We start from the raw sequence: 24,978 nt of genomic DNA, 5'->3' as shown, positions 1-24,978 counted from the left end.
TTATAGTCTGTAACACAAAATTGAGGGAGGGAAAGGAAGGCAGAGGGTGAAAGTAGAGGCAGGAAATGGCACCAGAATAAAATCTTTGGTAAAGACAAAAATAATTGTTCCTCTCAGGTAAATTTTTTATAAATAAATATCTGTCGAATTGGGGAAATCCAATTTGCCATTAACAATTACTAGAGTTTTTTTTTTTTTTTGTTTAGGCTAATAAAGTAAACTGCACATACTGTCTGCTACTGTGTTTTCCTCAAATGCAGGGTTGTCAAGGCCAGGCTCATCTGTCCACATAGGAAGAGACGTTGATGTCAAGTTCCGCTCTGTTGGCACTGTTCCTATCCCAATATTGTCTGGCGATGAAGTACCTGGGTGATCTGTTACATTGGATCCATTTTCATTCTCAATTTCAGTTTTTAATTTGCTAGTTTTCCTTCTCTCTAGAGCAACTCTCCGACGGGAAGCTCCAGGACATCTAGAGAAAACATTCATGAATCAACAAAGAAAAATGGGCAATGTGAGGCAACTAGTTGGTGCAGTGGTTAGAACACCACCCTTAAGTGAGGAGGACCTGAGTTCAAATCTGACTTCAGACACTTAACACTTCCTAACTGTGTGACCTTGGGAAAGTCATTTAACCCCAATTGCCTCAGCAAAATTAAAAAAAAAAGACATTATCAATTAAAAACTTAATATGTTAATATTTGAAATCAAAATACCCTACCAAATTGTGGTAACAATTTACATACAAATAGTACCTCAAAGTATCTTCAAGTTACCTACAAAACATTTATCACCTAAACAAAGTTTTTATTTAACATTTCAGAATGCAAAGGCAGAATAATTTAGGATGGAAAACATAAGCTTAAGCAACAATTGCATACTGTTTACTACCAAACATGTTTCTTCAAACAAATTCAACATACACTTAAGGATAGGAAGCTTGTTATAGTAAGATAGTGAGTTAGTTTTAGAGTCTGAAAAAGATTGTTTAAATCCTGTCAAAACTGATCAAATGATCCTGGATATTACCTCTTCACAACTCTATTAAGAATGTAAAACACAGGATTGATCTACAGTGGTAGGGGAGAGTTCCCTATATCAAACAAATCATAAATCGAATTCAAAATTATTAATAAAAATTGAACACTTAGTGTTTAAAGGCTTTCATAATGCTTTAGATTATTACCCATTTATAAATGAGGAAACTGAGGCACATACAGGTTAATTAACTTCTTTAGATCTCATAGTTCAGTGAACAATAGAATCAGGAGGCTTTCTAATCTCATGACTAGCACTCTTTGCTCTATTAAAATATCTTGGAACAAATGAAAAACGAAAGTTATCTATTTTTTTTTTTTTAAGTTATCCAATTCTTACTGTGGTACTGAAGACATTATTCTTCTTACATTTGTTCCATTTTTCAACTTAAGAAACTGATGCCTTCATAGCATAGAAGTCACTAACCCTGGGTCACAATGAAAATATTCAGTGCTCCATGACTTGACACCTCAAGTCTGCCACTTCGATAAACCCAGTGTTATGTTCCCATGACTAGACAACAACATATCATGAGTCTTAAAATTTTGCAGGTAAGCATAATCACAACCCACAAGAAGTCTCCCTTATATTGGACACACAAAGAAGTCAGATACATTCCCATCAATAAATCTATCCAAATGGATTTATAGATCTGATTTTATCCTAATTAGTCTCAGCACAAATGTTGTTACATTTCATGCCTGGCAAACTAGAGGGTTAGACAAAAGGTAAAGGCAGCATGGTTGGCAAAAAGGGCACTGACTGAAATCCGAGGGGCTGGATTCACATGTTGGCTCTGGGACATCTGTAGTGAGGGCTAAACTAAATGGCTGAAGATCCCTTCTAGCTCTAGGTTTAGGTCTATGAAGTTCACACAAGATTGGGTGTTGCTTGTCTGCTCCTACTTTTCCTGACTGTGCTTTCTGAGGGCTCTGCAGATTGGGAGTCATTTTCTTTTAACTCCTCACCCCCAAGATCCCTCTCTCTTTCCCTCACCAATGTGCTGAGTTAGTTCCTCATAAAACTTCCATCTCTACATGCTTCTCTCTGGGCTCTGCTCCAGATTGTTCTACCAGGCCGGGAACCTCCCCTTCTCAGCTTTTATGGGATCCCTTCCTTTGAGAATGAATGTAGGCTCCTCTAGGGCCAGGCCTAGCACACCATCTGGTAATGAACAGTGCTTAACAAAATGTTAATTGACTTAACTCTCTCTCTAATCCCTGATGGGGGTGGTTCTCATCCATTTCAGTCTCAGACTCCTTTAAATCCCTAAATATTATGAAAGGTCCCTAAGAACTTTATATAGATTATATCTATCAACACTTAACATATTAGAAAACTGATACATTTTTAAAGTATTTAATTATTTTAAAATAAAAATGAACCCATTACATGTAAACATAACATTTCAATAAAAATCACTATGTTCTAAAACAAAAATAATTCATTAAAAGCACTATTTTACAAATTCCTGCAAATCTTTTTAATGTCTGTCTTAATGGAAGACAGCTGGATTTTCATTTCTACTTCATTTAATCTGCTATGACAGGTTGTCTTGGTTAAAACATATGAAGGAAACCTGTCTCATACAGTTATATAAAATTGGAAAAGGGAGGTTAATAGGCAAATAAAGTACTATTATTATTATGAAAAGTTTTGTGGATCTCCTAAAAGGTCTCAGGGATCCTCAGGGTTCTAGGGAACCACACTTTAAGAACTACTGCCTTAAGGTAAAGGTTTTGTCCAAGGTCTTCTTTTTACCAATTTTCTAAAGAAGGAAGGAGAATTACTTTCTGTGATTCACTTTGGCTAAGATACTACTTTACCATTCCTTACTTCATCTCATTTTACAGATGAGAAAACTGAAGCAGAAAGGGTTAAGTGATTTGTCCAGAATCATACAGCTAAAAAGTATCCAAGGACAAATTTGAATTCAGAAAGATGAGTGTTCCTCATGGCAGATCCAGCACTTTATCCACTGAGTCACCTAGTATTCCATGTGTATTTAGATAATAGTTTTGTTAATTGTCCTTTAAGTCTACTCTTTCACCTGCTCCTCTTTATCCTCAGTATAAAGGTTCTGGATGGCTGTTCTTTCATACTGAAAGATCAGATAAAAGGTAGAACTATACCTCATTCAAGTGAATAAATACTAGTTTCTTTTCTAATACTTTTGGAAGCCCGATGTAAGATTACATATTAGTGTTCTATTTTTGAATTCTAAACAGAGCATAAAAAACTATGGTAATTTTGTTGAAAGCGAGGGTACTTTAAAACAAGTTGCTTTTGTAGCTACTAAGGTCTTAAATCTTAAATTTTTATTGTAGTTGTTTTTTAAGACCAGGCTGGTGATTTCATTCATATGGTTCCTGGTAAGGAAATTCCACTGAGATCACCATTTTTTGCAAACTTTTTGCAAACTGTCAATCATATTTGTATCCCAGTACTTAGAATAATACCTGGAACAAAACAGATGCTTAATAAAAATTTATTGACTGAAAGCTATTACTTAGTCAAACTCTAACTTTTCCATATAATAATAATGAAATCTAAGATTAATTTTCTAGGCTCTCTCGCTAGCGCTCTCTCTCATACACTTACATCAGAAATATCCTTGCCATTCTTTTGGTCTAAGTTGTCACCAATAGCAGGGAACGTTTCTGCAACATTCTTTATCAATTACCAGCCAGTCTTGGCAAAAAAAGTTTCAGGAATATTAAAGCCACTCTTTTAGGGGTCAGCTTCTTTCATTGATGTGTATCTTTAACGTCTAGATAGTTCTTGATACAAAGTGGATGCAAAATATAATTTAAAGCTTTAAGAATCTCAGAAGTATAAATGTCACCGACTTCTAATAATATTTCAATCATTAATTATTTAACTTCTATATTTGTATTCCTAAGTAAAATTCAATAAAACCACCATCTTCTGCTATATATCACTCTGTGATTTCTGAATTTTGTAAAAAATTTCATAAGCTTCTTTTCAGTTACTGAAAAGATTGTATTTAATCCCATTATTAAAATTATCCAAAAATCATATATTCACGTTATTACTAATATGATTCTGAGAAGAAAAAGTCTAACGGACATAAATCAAGTGATCAAGATGACCAAACTAGAAAATGTCCTTTACTGGTCTAAAAAGGGGCATCCAGAAACTGTTGCATCACATGGTTTGACAGAGAATCCATTGTTAAAACTGAAATTTTTTTAAAAAAATTTATTGTTAAGGACCATGACTAAGTGAAGGGGCAGGTCAAGTCTCCACAGGTATGAATCATAACACTTGAAGGAGTTGCAAAGCAGCCTTTATTAACACAGACGTTCCTTGGGGATTGGGAATGAAATAAATTGGAGGCAAAAGGGAAGAGAAGAGAGGTCAGACAACACAACTGCCTCTCGGTCTCCTTGTATCATCATCATCCTGTCACCTGAGGAGATCCATTCTCCAGGTCCGAGTTAGACCTCCAGCAGCCACTGGCAGGTGGCTTTATACTAAATATACAGCACTCTGGACTGGGGGGGCAGTATGGAGGGTAGATCAGTACAAATCTTTTCAGCTCTACTTTTTTTGAATTTGAATCTACAACATAATTCATGCTTTAATGGGGGGGGGGGGTTTACATTATATTTCTAAAGTATGTATTGCTATGGTATAAAAATGTTTTCTATATCCAACATAATACTAAATAGAGAGCTGGCTTTGATACAGGTCTTTCTTCTGATATAAAACAGCTGTGTAGGAATAGTTACAAGACCCTTCAGTACCCCAAAATAATAGGAGTTGTTATTGTGCCTCAGGAGAATAAGCTCCCATGCCATGCATTCTAAATACTGAATTAGTCCAGATCCCCCCCAAATGCAAATAAATAACAGCCCATATTTTCTATAACATTTAAATTTTTACAAAGCAGTTTTCTTACCACAATCATATGAAATAAGCAGTATAACTCCTCTTTTCTCCCACTTTTAGAGATGGAGAAACTGAGGCTCAGATAGAATAAGAAATCACCCAGGGAAATCCAGCTAAGTAAGCAAAAGAGGTTCTATGAGCCCAAGTATTCTGATTGCAAGGTTAAGTGTTCATTCCACAATAACACAGAAAGAGGATATTACAACATAAAATAGGATAACATGGTATATTATTGAGGATGATAATAATTTCTCCCATTCTTCAATCAACAATCTCTAAAACATGAAAGTTAAAAAATTAAAATTTTAAAAATGTAACAAATGATAAAGAACTAGAGATGAAATTTCTAAATGAGCTAAAACAAAATTTGTGAAAGAAATAACGTGAATTAAGTTATAGTCCTCTATAAATATCTAATAAGCAAAACTAATAATTTCCATAAATTACTACTTACCTGTTTTTAAGATGTGCCTCTAGGTCACAACGCTGCATTACATCTTGGCATACTGAAGAAAAGGGACATAAAACCAACAGTTTATCTAAGAGCTTATGAACCAGAATACTGGATTTCTTACACAGCTTAAAATGGAGTCTTTTCCGATCCAGTGGACAGAAATCTTTCTCCTGTAAAAAGTTCCTTAGGCACTTGTAGCAGAATGTGTGTCCACAAGGGGTATCTAATGGCTGTAGCAGGGGCTGAAGGCAAATATGACAGACCAGATCATCATCCACCTCATTCTGATAATTGTATAAATGATTTTCTCTGGTCCAATGTTGCTGACCACATTCAAAACACAAAGGATTTAAGGAAGAGTTCTGTTCCATAGAAGCAATTTCATCATTGGTAGTACCCATTCTAAGCCAAATGGTGCAATCTTTGTTTTTTCATAAGCCAGGCTTATATTTAAGACTTTGTTTTCTTTCAGTGGTCCGTTTTTCTATATAAAAATAAAAGCAAAAAAAGCATATTAATTGATTATAATAAGTAATACAACAAATTAACATCACTAAATTCGTATTTAGAAAAGAAACTAAGACAGTAATTGCAGTTTAAAGCAAAAAGATCAAGAAAGGGTAACATATCTCACTTATTCTAAACTAGCATCCAAAATGGATGTTGCATTGCCTACTTTTCATTGACAAGAAGGGTGGTTAAAAGCAAAGATATACTATATAAGGTATAAAATTAATTGGTTTTACTGCCAGTAAAACCTCCCCCATGCTACTGAATAGTAATTACAAAAATAACCAGTCTACCTGTGTAATGATAATTAGATTTACTCCACTGTATCAATATCCTTGCCTTACTGATCCGGGAGTAAGATCATTAACTCCAAGTCTCCATTTAAGGAGAAGGAGATCAACTCAAGCTTCTCATTTGTCACTTAGTTGTACTCCTTTGGAAATTATCAACTTTTCTATCACATCTCAGGAAGCTCATTCTCCAGTAAGATCTCATTAGTCTTGGAGCTCTACTTCATCACTACCCTCAACCTTTCAGATTGGAGGATTTTCCATTTAAGGAGAGAGCTCAACTTGCAGATATCTCATTTCTCACCTGGCTACACTATTTTGGGACATCTCTGACTGCTTCTCTACTTCACCACCCCTTACCCTCCTACTTTGGATACCTCCCTCTCCTTGGCCTTTCAGAGCAGGATCGATCTGTTTCTGTTCCCCCTCCTTCTCCCCCCCCCCCCGCCCCCGTGTGTGTGTGTGTGTGTGTGCGCGTGTGTGTCCATCCCTCTGTTTGTATTTATGTTTCCAGCACTTAGCACAGTTCTTAGAGCATAGTAGATGGTTAATAAATGCTCATTGGCTATTGTAACATGCCACATATTTTCATTTGTCCTACCAATCCTGGTTCTTCGTTTCTAATTCTGTGTATTACATTTACACACAGATGTCTTTTGTTTTGTCACAATGTGCAGAACTACAAAATGAATTTGAGTTACAGGAAGGCCAACTTAGCTCGATTTTACCTTCCTTTATAACATTTGGAGTTATTCAAAGGTGGAATCTTGGAACCCTTGGAAATTAACAGCTTTTTCATTTCTTAAAGACAAGTAGATGCTGGGGTGAATGCTAGAGCAGGGCATTGTAGAGGAGGATTTCTGTCTAGATAGAAGATGGCCTGGATGAATTTCTTCCAAATTCTGAATAAACTGTTAGAATATTCAAACTGCATATGAGGTAGATTTTAAGAAAAATGTATTAGTCATTTCCAATTCCTCATATGTGCAAATTACATAAGATACATAATGTGTTTATATAAACAGGGCATTGCCCACACATTTGTTTTGTGCCAGACCAGTGGTTTTACTAATTTAAGCAATTCTCAAAAAGGAAGATTCTTAAACCAGTGAAGGTTGGCATCTGCTTTGCTCTGTATTTTGCCTGGGATACATAGGTTGAGTAGCAGGAGCCTGGAGGTGTCAAAGGCAGAACTTTAAACAAAGGCTAGCAGCCTGACAAAGACATCAGACAGCTGTCCTGGGGAGGGGGAGGGGGGCAAGCTTTATGACTCTTTAAAGGCCATATAACTTTGTCATGCAAAATGTTTACTGCTTAAGTAGATTATAGTAACAATTCATTTACTCTATCCAATCCATTTTATGTTTCTATTCGGTCTTCCTAATTTTGAACCTAAAGAGAAACAGCTGTTTATGCCTTGAACTCTAGAATGAAACTCTCCCAGACTGAATGACTTCTAAATCTTAAAAAAATTAAAAAATTTTTTAAAAAGGCTCTTAGGTCAAAATGGACACGACAGATATAAAAGGAGCTATCACAATAAAATCTGAATATGGAACACACTGCTTATCAGACTTATGGATAAGCAAACAATTTATGAATAAATAAGAGAGCACTGTGAGGTATAAAATCAATTTTGACTACATTAAAAAGTGTTTTTTTGTTTTACAAGTAAAACCAATGTAGCTAAAAAAAAAAAATGGGGGGAAAATTTTATAACTAGTTTTCCTGCTAAAAGTCTTATCTGCCAAATCTATGAGAATATCAGTCATTCCCAATCGGTAAATGGTCAAAGAACATGAATCAACAATTTTCTGGCCAAGAGGTCAAAATAATTTATAATCATATAAAAAATTCTCTAGACTATATAGTTGATTGAAGAAATGCAAATTAAAATAACTACAAGATTTACACCTAACAGATTGGCTAAAATGATAGGAGAAAGTGAAAAATGTTGGAGGATATGTAGAAAAATCGGGACATGTAACTCACTGCTGGTAGAACTGTGAACTAATCCAACTATTTTGGAGAGCATTTTGGAATTATGTCCAAAGAATTATAAAATTCCATATGACTTTTGACCCAGTAATACTAGCATTGGTTCTGTTTCCCAAGATGATTAGAGGAAAAGAACTTTTACTTCCTAAGAGCAGTTCTCTGTCATGACAACTGAAAATTGTGAGTGAGTCAACTGAATACTGGCTAAACAAATTAAGGTATATGATGGTAACAGAATACTACTGTGCTACAAGAGATGATAAGCTCAATGATTTTAGAAAAAAAATGACAGGTAAAACAAGCAGACCCAAAAGAAGGTAATAAGATAGTAACTGCAATACGGTTTTAAGAATTTTGAGGAAACACGTCATTTGATTATTATAAATACCCCCCCCCCAAAAAAAAACTATGAAGAAGGATGCTATCTGTATCCACAGAGAGAAGTGATTAAAAAATATACATGATATGGATTTTCACACATAAACATGCGCGCACATGCACCAACACATCCATCTCATGGAGAAGAAAAAAGTTTCATTATTACTTTATTATATCTTTAAAAGGAAAAGCAAATTGTACATAACAGAATTACAGTTTCATGTGCAATTTCTTTTATTCTTCCATTTTATTATGGAAATGCTTGTTTTATTTCTTAAATTTAGAATTAAATTTTTTTTTTAAAGATTCTAGTACAATATGCAATACCCAAGCTTCAGAGGAAAAAGATATTTTCTAAAAATAAGCCCAACAATGTGGTGATGGAAAAGTCATTTACTGCATATGTCTGGAAAATTATCTTTGCCTTAGTTCTGAACTATGAAGCTGTAAAGGTTAACAAAGCACAGACCATTAAAAATAGTTTCTACCTAGGCCTGGAAAAGGGCCTTGGCTAGAGAATAAAAAGTACTATTAATTATATTCTTGGTACAAAATTAGTTATTTCAACTATCTAATTATCTTTTGGTCAGGTGGAAGAAGTAGCTTTATGGACTTTGGATTGTTAGAGTTGTCATCTACCCTCCCACACCCCTTTCCCCCTGCAATGAGACTCCTAAATTTACAAAACTTCGAAAAAAAAAATTCTAGGTAAAGAAACTGTAGATCTGGGAAGAACTATGATTCCAGGTGATTTAAAAAAAAAATTCAATGAAATAACAGCATATAGGAATTACAGTGTTAATATCAGAGTGAAGCAAACAGTTGTTCCTGTAGTTTATTATTCAATTTTTTGTTTCTTCTCAAGCACATATAATTTTTACAAATGTCAACAGTAGTTATAAGAGATTGGAAAAAGGACTGACTAGGGAAAAGAATAATCCTTTGTCTAACAAGAAACTCCTAAACCTATCTGTCTGAATACAAAATTTATATAATACCTTGTTTCCTATTCAATTAACAAAGAAAATTTATATATTCTTGGAACATGGCTGCTTTTATTTGAAAAAAATTTCCCTCAAGAAAATATATAGCAATTCCTCCTCCCACATAATGACTAAGAAAGCATTTATCTTAAGACTATTATATTTTAGCTATTTTCCAAATCTCTAAATAACTTTTAGTTCTTTAAGTATTTTCATTTTATTACAAAATCTTTTGAGAAGGAAAAATATTATGTTCCCATTTTGAAATTTTTAAAAAGTACCAATTGAAAATATATCATGCCCACCCCCAAACTACCTCTATTTCACCATGGCCAAAGTTAAAGGAAAAATTACAAGAGCAAATTACAACATATGCATTTAAGGATAATTACTGATCAAGTACAAACTATTAACTACTGAAAAGAATTTTTTAAAACTGCATTTCATCAGGCATATTGACAACAAGCTTAAATAACTGTTTACTAGTTCTCTGAAGCATTTAGTTTCTTCCTGGATTGTATTAAAACTAAAACTTATTTTGTGGGAGATTCCAATTCCCTATGGTTGAATAGATTTTTGGTATGTTTTAAAAGGATTACACCATACTTGACCCAAAAGGGATTAAACAGCAATTTCTAATCCATTATTCAATACAAATGTAGAAATTGATGTATATCAGTTGGTGTCCTGGCTATAGTTGATAATGTACATCTTTTGGAAAGGTAAGTAAGTACAAGGGCTAAGATCACAATTCTTTTGTTATTAGTGATAGAGAATATAGAGTAAGTATTGAGAAGGGATTAGGTGAAAATCTTGTCTTAAATACATTTGAAAGGGGGAAAAAAATAAGTCCAGGGTCCTATTGTAATAGAATATAACCTTAGCTTCACATTGAATACTGGCTAGAAAGATAGATGATAAAGATTATATTATGATTAAGATTATAGATGATAAAGATTATAGCTTGCATAAGTCAAACAGTACCATTTGTTTAAGCTTCTGGGGAGATAGAAATAGACTATTCAAGTCTTTATAATAGCAAAAAATTAAAAACTGTAATAGTATCACATCAACACTCACAAATAAACTCTAATACAATGGAAATGAAGAACTAACTTCTCAAGGAATGCAAAAGCAAGCAAGGTGAATATCTTCAAGATAACATGTTCTGAATAACATACTAAAGGTGGGGATAGGCTTAGCTCAGGTTAGAAAGAAAGTTTCCAGGAGGAAGAACAAACAGTAGTCAGAATAACGAGAAAGAAGTAGAAAACTTTGTATTAGCAATTATAAGCTCGCTGAATAATGGAGAACTATCTGCAATAATATCTTTATCTATAATCTGGTGAAAACAACTAGAGCTCAATTTAAGAAATAATTGTTTGTACCTTCTCTGTAACAGTCAGAAGGTAATATTGTTGAACTGAAAGTGAGGAGCCTCAAAGTTAGTTTACATTTTTTTTTTTATCAGAATTGCTACCTAAAGGCCCCTCTGGAATAAACACAAACATTCATGAGTTGGGACTAAAAATTTTACATGTTGATTTTCAAACTATATTCATATATTTACAAACAAATATATAGGTTTTGTGTTTTTGTATCTCTATTTTGTGAGAGAGAGGAAGGGAGAGAGGGAAAAGAGGGGACTAATAATAAATAATTATCCTCAATTCACATTTTTTGTCTATTTTAGTTTCTTCTCCCTCAATTCTATATCCTATCCTGCAAGACAGGATACAGGCTTCCACAGTATCCTTTCTGAAGTTCACTAGAAGCTGAATTCATCCATATGGATGGATGGTGTCCGAGTTGTTAAAGTTACTGGGTTTTTTAAATAGCATCTTTTATTCTTCTTCCCCCTTCTATGTAGTGTTCAATTTTATACTATGCCTGTATTTCTGCTTTTTCCCTTCCTAGCCAAAAATCTGGGAGAACATCCACAAGAGCTGTCCTTTTATAATGGGTATATCCGCTAAGCTAAAATTTAAAATAACTTTATCAAATTCTTATAAGACAAAGTTACTCTAGGAGATAGTAGCAGAGAGCAATGGAAATGAAGAGAAAATCTGGATAAGTGAAATGTGCACAAACCTAGTAGTAGCCCCTTACTTCCAAGTACACATATACAAAATAAACTAAAAGCAAAAAAATCAAAAGAGCAAAACTGGAAAAATGGAAGAATTCCACATAGAGGGAAAAATTAGAGAGACTGAAGAGGAAATGGGTAAATTAAAGCTCCTAGTTTTATAACATCAGGAGAAATGTACATAAGAGAATATTACAATAGAGACAGTGGAACCCCATAGTAGAGAAGAGAATAGACACATGAACCATTAGAGTAGTCAAAAGGACCAATAAGGGGCAGCTAGGTGGCACAATGGATAGAGAACCATCACTGAAGTCAGAAGGACCCGAGTTCAAATCGGACCTCAGATACTTAATTCCTAGCTCTGTGACCCTGGGCAAGTCACTTAACCCCAATTACCTGGGAGGGCGGGGGAGGATCTATAAAAGAATGGGAACAAGAGAGAACAAATGAAATAAGAACTCTTAAATTCAAATACAGTAAGCACAACTTTAAAAAAAAAAAGTCTCAATATTTTAAAAAAAATGGGAAGTAGAGTCTAGGATGGAAACTGAGGGAGAATAGAATAAAATCAAATCTGACAAAAAATATAAAATGAGAGTATTTTTTTCTCAATAGTATTTTATTTTTCCAATTTCATGTAAAGATAAATTTTCAAAAATTCATTTTCGTAGTGTGTGGGATGTAGAAGACCCTTACTCAAAATGACTATTCAGAGATCACTCAACATAGAAAGCAGAAAGGTCGTTTATTATACCTGGATAAAGTATATTATAAGGATAAGGATATTATACCTCTATCATGAGATAAGGGAAAGAGAAAACTCGTGGTAGGAGGGCTAAAGAAGTAGTAAAGATACACAAAAGATACACAGCTTTTATACAAGAGATTACATCACTGTTGGTGGAGTTGTGAAGGAATACAACCATTCTGGAGAGCAATCTGGAACTATGCCCAAAAAGTTATCAAACTGTGTATACCCTTTGATCCAGTAGTGTTACTACTGGGTTTATATCCCAAAGAGATACTAAAGAAGGGAAAGGGACCTGTATGTGCCAAAATGTTTGTGGCAGCCCTGTTTGTAGTGGCTAGAAACTGGAAACTGAGTGAATGCCCATCAATCAGGTAAATTGTGGTATATGAATGTTATGGAATATTATTGTTCTGTAAGAAATGACCAGCAGGATGAATATAGAGAGGCTTGGAGAGACTTACATGAACTGATGCTAAGTGAAATGAGCAGAACCAGGAGATCATTATATACTTCAACAATGATACTGTATGAAGATGTATTCTGATGGAAGAGGATTTCCTTGACAAAGAGAAGATCTAACTCAGTTTCAATTGATCAAGGATGAACAGAAGCAGCTACACCCAAAGAAAGAACACTGGGAAATGAATGGAAACTGTTTGCATTTTTGTTTTTCTTCCTAGGTTATTTTTTACCTTCTGAATCCAATTTTTCCTGTGCAACAAGAGAAATGTGTGGTTCTGCACACATATATTGTATCTAGGATATACTGGGACATATTTAATATGTATAGGACTGCTTGCCATCTGGGAGAGGGGGTGGAGGAAGGGAGGGAAAACGTCAGAACAGAAGTGAGTGCAAGGGATAATGTTGTAAAGAAATTTTTTTCAAAATAAAAAATAAAATAAAAAAGATTACATCACAAGTAAGAGAGCACTGGGAAGGGGAGGGGAAGGCCTCTAATTGGTTGTTGCTATCTGGAGAGATTGTTATGGAAGGTTTCTGTTTCCCCAAATCACCTGATTTCTAGGAAACAGAAAATCAGGCCTTCAGGCTTCAGATATAGCTGGCCAAGGCTCAAGTAAATATGGGTCTGCACATATTATACAGGTCATAGGGGAAACACAAAAATAATGAAAATAAAATACAGAAAAAGTTCTTTCCTATAAGTTCTTCACCTTATCGCTCTATTACACAGTAGGATTTTAAGTTCCAAATTTTTTCTCTTCTCTTATCTCCACTCGCCCCAAGACAGCAAGCAATCTAATGTATATTACATATGTACAATCATTTTTAACAAATATATACTGCGATTATGTCACAAGAAAATCTGTAGCATTAAAATATCAGTATGTCCCCAAATATTAATTTCTTATCTGTAATAATAAAAAGCCAGAAACAAAATAAACTTTTTTGATTGGTGAATGGCTGCACTAATAATGGAATGTGAATGTAATAAAATATAATTGTGCCTTAAGGGAACAATATCAAACTCAAATAGAAATGGATCCCTGCTGCATAGATTCATACAACCACAAATTAACATTACCTATATGTTGTATTGTATTTTAATATACTTTGTTAAACATTTCCCAATTATATTTTAATCTATATTATGGATTATAGAGCTTTGGAATGATGACACTAAGAAATCAGAGAAACATGGGAAGATTTGCAAAAGAGTTTAAAAAAAAAAAATCAAAGCCAAGAGAAAAACATGGAAAATCACTATTTGATTTAAATGAAGGCAATATGAAAAACATCTGAACTCTGGTCCAATAAAACGTGATGTTAATACAACTAATGATCAACTGAGTATTAAAAATTTACTATGTGCCAGACACAAAGTTAAAAAGATACATTTCTCCTTTTCTGTTATTCTACATATATTTTTTTTTAATCACTGTTCCAGAATAAACTTTATAATGGGTTTGTGGGAAGGATCTTTTGCATCAAAATAAAATGTATCGCTAACTCTAAGCATTTATTAAGTACCTGCTATGTACTGGGCACAGTATGATACAAATATGGCAATGAAATAATCTTTGTTGCTAAGGATTTTAGATTCTATTGCTAAATTAAAGGGAAGAAAAAAAAAATTCAGGGATGAAAATGACCTAAGACATAATCAAGCACAATTTCTGTGCGAAGTATGAATCTTGCCTGTTTATCCTACCTGGTGGTTACAACCCTTCTATTTAATACCTTCTGGTGATGTTATCCAAGGAAGCAGTCCATTCCATTTAGAAATTGCACTGTAGTTGAATCATTACTTTGTAACTTACTATGTGATTTTGAGGTAACTCATTACTTAATCTCCCTCAGCCTTAGTTTCCTTATCTGGAAAATGAGGGGGTTGGAAGAGCTGACTGCAAAAGTCTCTCCTGACTCTAAATTAGTGTTAAGCTATAATTTACCTAAAATGAAAAATCAGTTTTGTTTTTAAAATGCATTCTTTGGGGACATGCAGCACAAATCTAGCTCCATTCTGTTTAACGACTGAAATGGCCCCAGCAGAACCTCTGTTTGTATTAGGGGAACAGGGGGAGAAAAACAAGCTCTATCAGGACAGGTGAAGAAGGCTTGGATTGTAGTAAACAGGACATGGTTAACCACAAACCCAAGTGGCAAGGACCTTGGGTTCTAGTAGACAGGATGCCAAGAAGCTCAAGTCTTGCTACATGTTTGTATTCCTTGTTTTTCTTAAAATTTGACCAATGGTTAAGAGGCAAACATCTCCCTGGAGAGGGTCTAAACCAGGGGTCCTCAAACTTTTCAAATAGGGGGCCAGTTCACTGTTCCTCAGACTATTGGAGGGCCTGACTATACTAAAAACAAAAACTTTGTTTTGTGGGCCTTTAAATAAAGAAACTTCATAGCCCTGGGTGAGGGGGATAATCATCCTCAGCTGCTCCATCTGGCCTGTGGGCTATAATTTGAGGACCCCCTGGTCTAAACAATGAGGAAAAAGTAAATATTTTACTCAATCTCCCCCCCTCCCCATCTTTCCCTATAAAATACCTATCCTGGAGCACCCCCTTAGACTAATTGGTCCCTTGATATTGCTTGATTCCATGCTGCTTTATAGAGCAATAAAGCTTTTTGCTTTTGATAAACCAGTCCCTTATCCAGTCAATTCTTGCCTACTGAACCGCTCTCCCACTGCAATGACCTTTTAAAATATTTAATGATACTCACATAAGCATCAGCCAGCCCTCTTGGTTCCTTATCAAATTTAAGAACATTTTAAATTGATATAGTCTTACTGAATACTCATATCCAAACTAAATGAAATTAAAACCTTTTAAAGAATAGTGAGATAACAAAATGACTAACATGAAAATATTTCACACAATTGCAACTGAACACGTATAAAATATAATGGATTGTTTACCATCTCAGGAAGGAGTCAGGGAGGGAGGTATAGAAGGATCATCATTCTAAATCTGTCTTCTCCAGTTGTCCCAGAATGATTTCAGTGAATTTACAGAAGATCAAGCTGACAAACATTCTAACACTTTTATCAATTACAAAAACATTTTTTATCTGCCTTGTTCTTTGAGAACTTTCTATCTGAACTCCATGAAAAATACACAAGTATAAGATATTATGCCTTCCATTTACAGAAAGCTTTGTAGTTAATTTACATAACACCTTTTTTTGATTTAGTACTCTGTACTATAAATTTGTTGAAAAATCCAGATATTCAAGTTAAAATTTTCAAAAAAGATAATCTTTGATAACCATTCTTACAGAAATATGACGGCCAAATACTGATTAAAAGATTAGGGTAGCCCAGATCAAAAAGAAAATTTTTACAAAAAACAAACAAAAAACACCCCAATTCAAATATCCCAAATCTAAATACTAGAGCTACAATTAGAATTGTACAGGATTTATCAGCAGTTACAATAAAAAACTGAAGATCCTAGAATAATTTACATTGACAATCAAAATAACTAGGCCTGTAGCCAAAAGCATATCCAATAAAACTAACCATAATACTGAATGAAAATTTTAAAAAAGGACATTCAACAAACTCATGGATTTTTAGGACTTTGTTTCAACCAAACCTGAACTAAATACAAAGATTAATTTCAAGGGACTCAACAAGGATAAATTATTTTTTTTTATGAAAATGTAAACCATGTGTTTAACATCAGTAATTAGCTAATTCAAAGATTGGGGCAGTGCTGAATATGATCTATCTCAAAAAAGCTAAATTGTCTAAAAAAAGGTAAAAATAGTAATTACGCTATACAAATGAGATATAGAGGAAGAAGTGAGAGACAAAGGCATTAGAAAAGGAAAATTTACTCACACCAGGTACGGGTTAAATAGGGAAATATTCACACACACCCCAACCCCACCATTACTTACAGCAAACTCCAAAATCTGTCAAATAAGTAAATAAAGGGGAAGGGAATAGGATAAGGTAGGCTACTGAAGGATATGTAGATTAATGGGAGTGGGAGTGATTAATGAGAATGTAGAAGAGTTAGCAGGGATAGGAAATAAAAGAGATACATACAAAACACAAACAAGGATCAGGAATTAGGGGAAAAAATTGTGCTAGTAACCACTGATCTCAGACCAAGTCAAAATTAAAGATTCAATCAAGAGAGAAACCTATTTTATATCATTCATATCAATATTGTTTTAATATGCATGTCTACATAAATGTAAATGCAAGAGTATAATATAATATACACAAGATATCATATATTGTGTATGTATGTGCACATAGATATCTATGTATCTACAGATACATTCACACAAACATACACAAATATTGTGCTTAACTGTAGCCTGCTTTCAAGAGGTGGAGGGGATGAAAGGGGAAAAAAAGAATTAAGTAAAAAGTGCACAGCAGAGAACAAAAGAATAATCTAGGAAGCAAAGATGGAAAGCCACGAATACAAACATAATGTTTCATTTCATTTTCATTTTCTCTATTTTTTCCTTATTTTGTATTTAGTTTTAAATATTTAAAAAACAAAACAAAGAGATGTAAGGTTAGACTTCTTAACCATTGCTGAGATTTGTATACAAAGACTTTTAAAAATAAAATTTAACTGTTTTCAATTAATAAAAGCCTATTTTCTCTCCTTCCAACTTCCTACTATAAGTAGACTACTGCAAAAGCCTTTTAACTGAGCTCCCTGATTCAAGTCTCTTTCCTTCAGATAGCTTCCAAGATGACTTTCTTATAACACAGGTCCAAACATATTATTCCCCTACTGAATAAACTCTAGAGGCTCCCTATTACCTCTAGGATCAAATACAAACTTCTTTGTTGTCCTTCAAAGTCTTTCAAGTCTGTTATCTTGACTTTTCACATATGGAGTCTTATCTCTTATTTATGAGCCTTTGCACAGGTGGTGGTCCAAGCCAAGAATTTAATCCTTCCTCATTTTGGTCCAACAGTAGCCTTAGTTTCACTCCAAAGCTCAGGGATCATCACCTCCAGTGAAAGATGTGCTCTCTTCCAATTACTTTGTTAATACAGGTGTATATCTTTTTACAGAGAGTTTCAGGGTGGGGTCAAGATATGGGAATAAAGGAAAAGACTCACTGGAGCTCTCACCCAACTCCTTCACATTCCTTTAAATAATGGCAAAGAAATGTTAGTGTTTGAATCCACAAAAAGATGGAATGGAAAAATTTCCCAGCTAAAGACAACTTAGAAGATCAGCAGGAAATGTATAAATTGGGTTGTTGAACCAGGGAGAAGTCCAGAAACCAGGAGCTGGCTTTGGGGCCTCTAAATCAGCCAGAACTCTTCTTTGGCTTTTTATATTTCATTTTATATCACTTTCATTTCTCTTTCCAATTTTTCCTCTACTTCTTTTACTTGATTTTCAAAAATCCTTTTTGAGTTCATTCATGGTCTGAGGCCAATTTTTATTTTTCTTGGAGACTTTGGATATAGGAGCTTTGACTAGCTTCTTCTGAATGTTTTGATCTTCCTTGTCACCATGGTCAGAATCTTTTTTTATTGGTTGTTCATTTTCCCAGCCTCTCACTCTGCTCTTAACTCTGTTAAAATAGGATTCTGTTTGCAGGGTGCAATGTCCCAAGGTTCAGAAATTTTGTGCAGTTGTTTTCTGATATTCTTCTAGAGACTTGTAAGTTTTCAGTTCTTCAAGGTATTTTGATCTAAGGAGAAGTGTTTGAGAGAGACCACAAACATTCTTTTCTGCCCTGGAACTCTGAGTAGGGTACCTGCTCCATTATGGCTGCCAGTTCTATTTGCTAAAGCAAGAATCCTTCTTCAGTTCTAGTGGAGAGACCTCCTTCTAATCAGTTAGCCCTTACCATCTGTAGGCTGCGATTTCCAGAACCAACCGTTGTTGCTGCTAATGATTCAATGGCTCTCAAAACCCACTCCTGGGTTGCGGCTTTCCAAGGCTCTTTAGACTTAGTGAGACAAACCTTTCTTGCCTACTTTACAAATCATCTTTGGTGTCTCTGGGCTGAGAGGTCTAGAAGCTGCCTCAGAAATTAAGCAACTTGTCCAAGATAGGTCTGGCTGACAAATCCAGCACTCTACTGCAGCACCTGACAGCCTCAATTATCTTATCTGTAAAACAGGGAAATGAAGTAAAGGGAAGTGGAGGGAGTCAAGGGGAAAAACAACCCAAAACATTCACCAATGTAAATGGAAAGAACAGTAACTACAAGAAATGAAAATGAATGTCCCAAAATTTAAAGAACAAACTCTCCCCCAAAGAAGAGATAAAAGACATTGCCCTCTACTCTTTTATAAAGATTGGAGAGTAAGAATAAAAAGAGGAGGGTGTGGAATAGTGACATGATATCCAATTATATTGACATTATTTGTTGATGTATTGTGATTTTCTTATCTTATTATTTTTCCAAAGATTATTATTTTAAGAGATGGGTTCTTAGGAACAGAGGAGATAAAAGACCAAAAAATAAAAAAAATCAATAAAATTTATTTTAAAAATCTCCACTCCTACCTCCCCCTCCCTAACTGTAAATAATCAAACATTTGCTTGAGGTATAGCTTCAGTTTTTGTTGTTAATGGTAAATAGTTTTCTTTTATAAGGGAGATGTTGTAACTTAAAAATTCACCAAAACATTAAAAAAGAAATGAAAATATGTGTGTGTATAATATATAGGTACATAAAAAACTAGGACCTCAGTATTCTTACTGCCTTTGAATAAATAAATTCTGAATATCAAAGTATTCTTATTTTTTTGTTTTGTTTTGTTTTTTAATTTCTTCCTGGGCTAGCTGGAAAGATACAATTCACTAAATCATACTCTTGGCCTTAACAAAACAGCTATTTTAATTAATGTCTAGATAGGCTTAAAAATTTTTTTATAGCAATTCTGTCATGTTTATATGATTCCATGTATATGTGTATGTTAATTTAACTGGTCTAAATACTTGAGTTGAAAAATTGTGATAGAGAAGACTAGTCCAGATTGAGAAGAGATTCCCCCATAGAGGATGAGGTTTTCAAAGGTTTTGGTCATAGGATTCTCACATTCTCTTAAAAATTAAGGACCTTCAACTTCTGGTTCACATGACCAAAAAGATGGAGAACTAGACATTTTCTCTTGATCCTCATTGGCCTCTCAAATCTCTCAAAACAGAAATGATGTACCAAAGATAAAAAAAACAATTTCAGGTTTCTCCATGATCTACGTCACTAAGAACCCAAAAGAAGGTTAAAAAAACAAACAAAACTCTATAAACTATCATTTAAGTTGTACTCATTAGCAACCACTTGGCCACTACTCACTTTACTATCAGCAAACATTATGCTCATTAGATTACACCTAAGATATTTGCTGATAACTTTGAGATGTCCCTAAGGTAGCACAAATAAAAGTCCTCCTCCTACCATATAAAACGAGACCCCAAATTCCTGCTCTCCAGTCCTAGGACTCTATCTGCTATGGATCAATGATTCCTGAGTGTTCCCAACTCTAATTCATAATTATGTCTCTCTGTGCCCTTCCCTATCCCTAACCCTATATTCTAAACTGTGTACCTTCCTCTACCCCTATCCTTTATCAATACCTGCCAGTTCTTCCCTTTATCCTCCCAGTCTCTTTACTTCTGCACTGTCTTACTCTCTGTGCCTTATTAAAAACATTATTTCTCACTTACTGCTCTTATGGTCTTTCTTGATGAATATCCAAAGAACCAGGCATGCCTGCCCAGATGCTGAGGAATCATCTTTCAGCCCCATTCACAGTTAAAATTAATCACTCCATAAATTAAGTGGTAATTCAAAATACATTATCTAAACTGTAACATACAGTTGAGTAGTAAGCCTATTAAACTAGTTCATCAGGATATAAAAAACAAGTCAACATTTACATTATATACTATCTTAGAAGTTGTAAAGCACTATATATATATATATGTATGTATGTATATATACACACCTAAGCTGATTGTTATAAGAACCACAGTTACGAAAAGCTTTAATGACTTGGCCAAGGACACCAAGTAAGAATTTGAGGTAGGATCTGAACATAGGTCTTCCTGATAGTATTTTGTTTTTTTAAAATTATATTTCAAGACAATTTTCAGCATTAATTTTTATAAGATTTTGAGTTTTAACTTTTTCTTCCTCCTTCCCTTCACTTTCCCCTTCCTAAATTAGTAAGCAATTTAATATAGGTTGTAGATGTATTATCATGTAAAACACATTTCCACATTAGTCAGAGTTATAAAAGTTATTAGTCACATCAAAAGGGGAATAAATCCATGACAAAGAAATAAAAATAGTAGGCTTCAATCTGCATTCAGAATTCATTGATTGTTTATTTTGGTGTGGACTTATGAAGCATTTTTCTTCATGAGTCCCTTGTACTTGTCTTAGATCACCGTGTTGCTTAGTAGTGTTGTGTCATTCGTGGCTGAGCTTCATACAATATTGCTATTACAGTGTATGATGTTTTCCCAGTTTTGATCATTTCCTTGTACAAATCTTTCCAGCTTTTTCTGAATTCTGCCTGTTCATCATTTATTAGACAATAGTATTCCACATTACATTCATATGTCAAACCTTGCTCAGCAATTGCCCAATTGATGAGCATCCCCTCAATTTCCAATATTTTGCCTCCATAAAATGGCTGCTATAAGTATTTTGCAGTTAGGTCTTTTCTCCCTTTTCTTTTTCTCTCTTTGGGATACGGACCTAGTAGAGTGACTGCTAGATCAAAGGATACGCATGGTTTATTTGACCTATGAGCAAGGTTCCAAGAGTCTGATATGTTAATAATCCTACCAACTATACATTAATGTCCCAATTTTTCCCACATCTTCTCCAACATTTATGATTTTCCTTTTTTTGCCATATTAGTCAATCTGATGTAAGGTAGTACCATAATTATTTTAATTTGCATTTCTCTAATCAAAAGAAATTTAGCCTATAGATAACTTTGGCTTCTTCATCTGAAAACTGCTTGTTCATATCCTTTGATCATTTATCAATTGAGGAATGGCTTATATTTTTATAAATGCAACTCAGTTCTCTATATATGTGAGAAGTGCTATAATGATTGTTCCACAAGCTTGTGCTTGCCTTCTAATCTTGATTGTATTGATTTTGTTTGTGCAAAAATCTATTAATTCAATATAATCAAAATTATTTTATATTTTTTAATGTTCTCTCTTGTTTAGTACTACACCTGTAACTTACCAAACATATGCACCAAGTGGCATAGCATGGTATCTATACTACTTTACTGTCTATGATATCTTATAGCAAAATGTAGTTTAACTTCCCTATTTCTGTTAATTAGGTCTATTTTTGCTTTTGCTTTGTTTGCAATCAAGATTGCTACCCCTGCCTTTTTTTTTTTTAAACTTCAGTTGATGCATAATAGATTCTATTACAGCTCTTTACCTTTATTCTATGTTTTCTCTCTGCTTCAAATGCATTTCTTGGAAACAACATATTGTAGGATTCTGGTATTTGATCCCAATTCTGGGTCCAATTCGCTGCCCATTTTTAGTGCCTTCTAAAATATGTGGATGCAGACTTCTGGGAGCCAAGAAACTTAAAAGATTGGCAAGAAAGGTCTAACTTTGCAGTCCAGGACAGGAAGTGTCCCAGAAAGCCAATAGCGAGCTCACCTCAGCAAACCAGTGGAAGATAATGAACCTCAGTGATGGAGTAGAAACATCAACACTCCAACTTTAGGATAGCCAGGGGAGCCAGTAGCTCCAAGAACCACAGGTCTTTCACCATTGCCCTGAGCAAACAGGCATCCTTCAGTGGCAAGGCCTCCTCCATAAGCTTGAGCCTAGTCTTGAGCATTTAGGTAGGCATTAGCTCTAGGACCCTCCCATTCTTCAGCATAGTCCCAAACAAAGAGGCAGCTTCCAGAGACCAGGACACCTTGTGCTTCAGTGTAGCCCCAGGGAAATGCATAAACATTATATCAGACATCACTACTAAGACTTCAGCACTAGCTTTTTTTTTTTTTTTTTATTATTATTATTCAATTGGTACAGTCACGTCTGATTCTTTGTGACCCCAGTTAGTGTTTTCTTTTCTTTTTTTTTCCCAGTAATTTTTTTTGTTTGTTAAAGCCTTTTATTTTCAAAATATATGCACATATAATTTTTCAACATTGACCCTTGCACCAATCTTGCATTCCAAATTTCCTCCCCCTTCTTTAGAGGGCAAGTTATTCAATATATGTTAAACATGTTAAAGCAAACAACAAAAAACATGAGAATGCTATGTTGGGATCCACACACAGTTCCCACTGTCCTTTCTCTGGGTGTAGATGGCTCTCTTCATCACAATATCATTGGAACTGGCCTCAATCATCTCATTTTCGTAAAGAGCCATGTTCATCAGAAATCATCATCATATAATCTTGCTGTTAACCATATACAATGATATTCTGGTTCTGCTCATTTCACTCAGCATCAGTTCAAGAAAAGTCTCTCCAGGTCTCTCTGAAATCATCCTGTTGATCATTTCTTACAGAACAATAATATTCCATGCCATATTTTCATATGCCATAATTTATTTACACATTCTCCAACTGATGGGCATCCACTCAGTTTCCAGTTTCTTGCCACTACAAAAAGGGTTGCCAGAAACATTTTGCACATATGGGTCCCTTTCCCTCCTTCAAAAAATTTTTGGGATATAAGCCCAGTACAAACATTGCTGGATCAAACAGTATGACCAGTTTGATAACCCTTTGGGCTTCCAAATTGTTTGCAAGAATGATTGGATCAGTTTACAACTCCACCAATGATGTATTAGTTTTCCCACAACCCCTCCAACATTCGTTATTTTTTCCTGTCATCTTAGCCAATCTGAGAGGTATGCAGTAGTACCTCAGCTTTGTCTTAATTTGTATTTCTCTGATCAATAGCGATTTAGAGCACCTTTTCATATGACTAGAAATGGTTTCAATTTCTTCATCTGAAAATTATCTGTTCATATTCTTTGTCCATTTATCAATTGGAGAATGGCTTGAATTCTTTTAAATTTGAGTCAATTTTATATTTTAGTAACGAGGCTTTTACCAGAATCTTTGAATGTAAAAATGTTTTCCCAGTTTATTGCTTCCCTTTTACTTATCTGAATTGGTTTTGTTTGTACAAAAACTTTTAAAACTTACCATAAATCTATTTTGTGTTCAGTTCAATAATGAACCAATTCTTTGACCACAAATTCCTTCCTTCTCCACAGATATGGGAGGTAAACTATCCTTGGTACTTTTAATTTGCTTTTCATATCACTCTTTACATCTAATTCACAAACCTATTTTATATCTTGGTATAGGATGTTAGTTGTGGGTCAGTGCCTAGTTTCTGCCACACTAATTTCCAATTTTCCCAGCAGTTTTGCCAAATAGTGGGTTCTTACACCAAAAGCTGGGGTATGTGGGTTTGTCAAACACTAGATTACTATAGTTATTGACTATTTTGTCCTGTGATCCTAATCTATTTCACTGATCGACTACTCTATTTCTTAACCAGTATCAAATGGTTTTGATGACCACTGCTTTATAATATAGTTTTGGGTCTGGTACAGCCTAGCCCACCCTTCATTTGCAGGTTTTTAAATTTTCAATTTTGAAAAATTGAAAATTGAAATTTTGACGTTTTGTTCTTCCAGATGAAGTTTATTATTATTTTTTCTAGATCTGTAAAATAATTTCTTGGGATTTTGGTATGGCACTGAATAAGTAGATTAATTTAGATAATACTGTCATTTTTATTATATCCACTAGGCCTACCCATGAACACTTGATATTTTTCCAACTCATTAGATCTGACTTTATTTGTGTGGAAAGTGTTTTGTAGTTGTGTTCATATAGTTCTTGACTTTGCCTTGGCAGATAAGATTCCCAAATATTTTATACTATCGACAGCTATTTTAAAATGGAATTTCTCTTTGTATCTCTTGCTGCTGTGTTAAGGACCATGCCACGTGAAGAGGCAGGTCAATTCTCTGAGAGCCTCCACAGCTGTGAATCATAAACATGAAGGAGTTGCAAATCAGCCTTTACTAACACAGATGTTCCTTGTGGATTTAGGAATGTTAAATTGGGA

The 24,978-nt window shown here is 34.4% G+C and overlaps 1 protein-coding gene across 2 annotated transcripts in view; it reads right to left on the bottom strand.

Annotated features, from left to right (window-relative positions):
• Positions 1-24,978, bottom strand: part of LNX2 (ligand of numb-protein X 2) — a 95,332-nt gene that overhangs the window by 33,351 nt on the left and 37,003 nt on the right. For both annotated transcript variants that reach the window (XM_031960752.1, XM_031960753.1), the window contains 2 exons: positions 5,408-5,891; positions 231-472 (listed from right to left, as the gene is read on the bottom strand). In XM_031960752.1, the coding sequence (XP_031816612.1) occupies positions 231-472; positions 5,408-5,808 (643 nt within the window). In that variant the 5' untranslated portion in view covers positions 5,809-5,891. The remainder of the gene's footprint in view (positions 1-230; positions 473-5,407; positions 5,892-24,978) is intronic.

This window comes from Sarcophilus harrisii, chromosome 3, assembly GCF_902635505.1.
Source record: "Sarcophilus harrisii chromosome 3, mSarHar1.11, whole genome shotgun sequence".
Taxonomy (NCBI): domain Eukaryota; kingdom Metazoa; phylum Chordata; class Mammalia; order Dasyuromorphia; family Dasyuridae; genus Sarcophilus; species Sarcophilus harrisii.
Note: the sequence above shows the minus strand (reverse complement) of the source record. Positions and strands in the feature narration are given on the sequence as shown.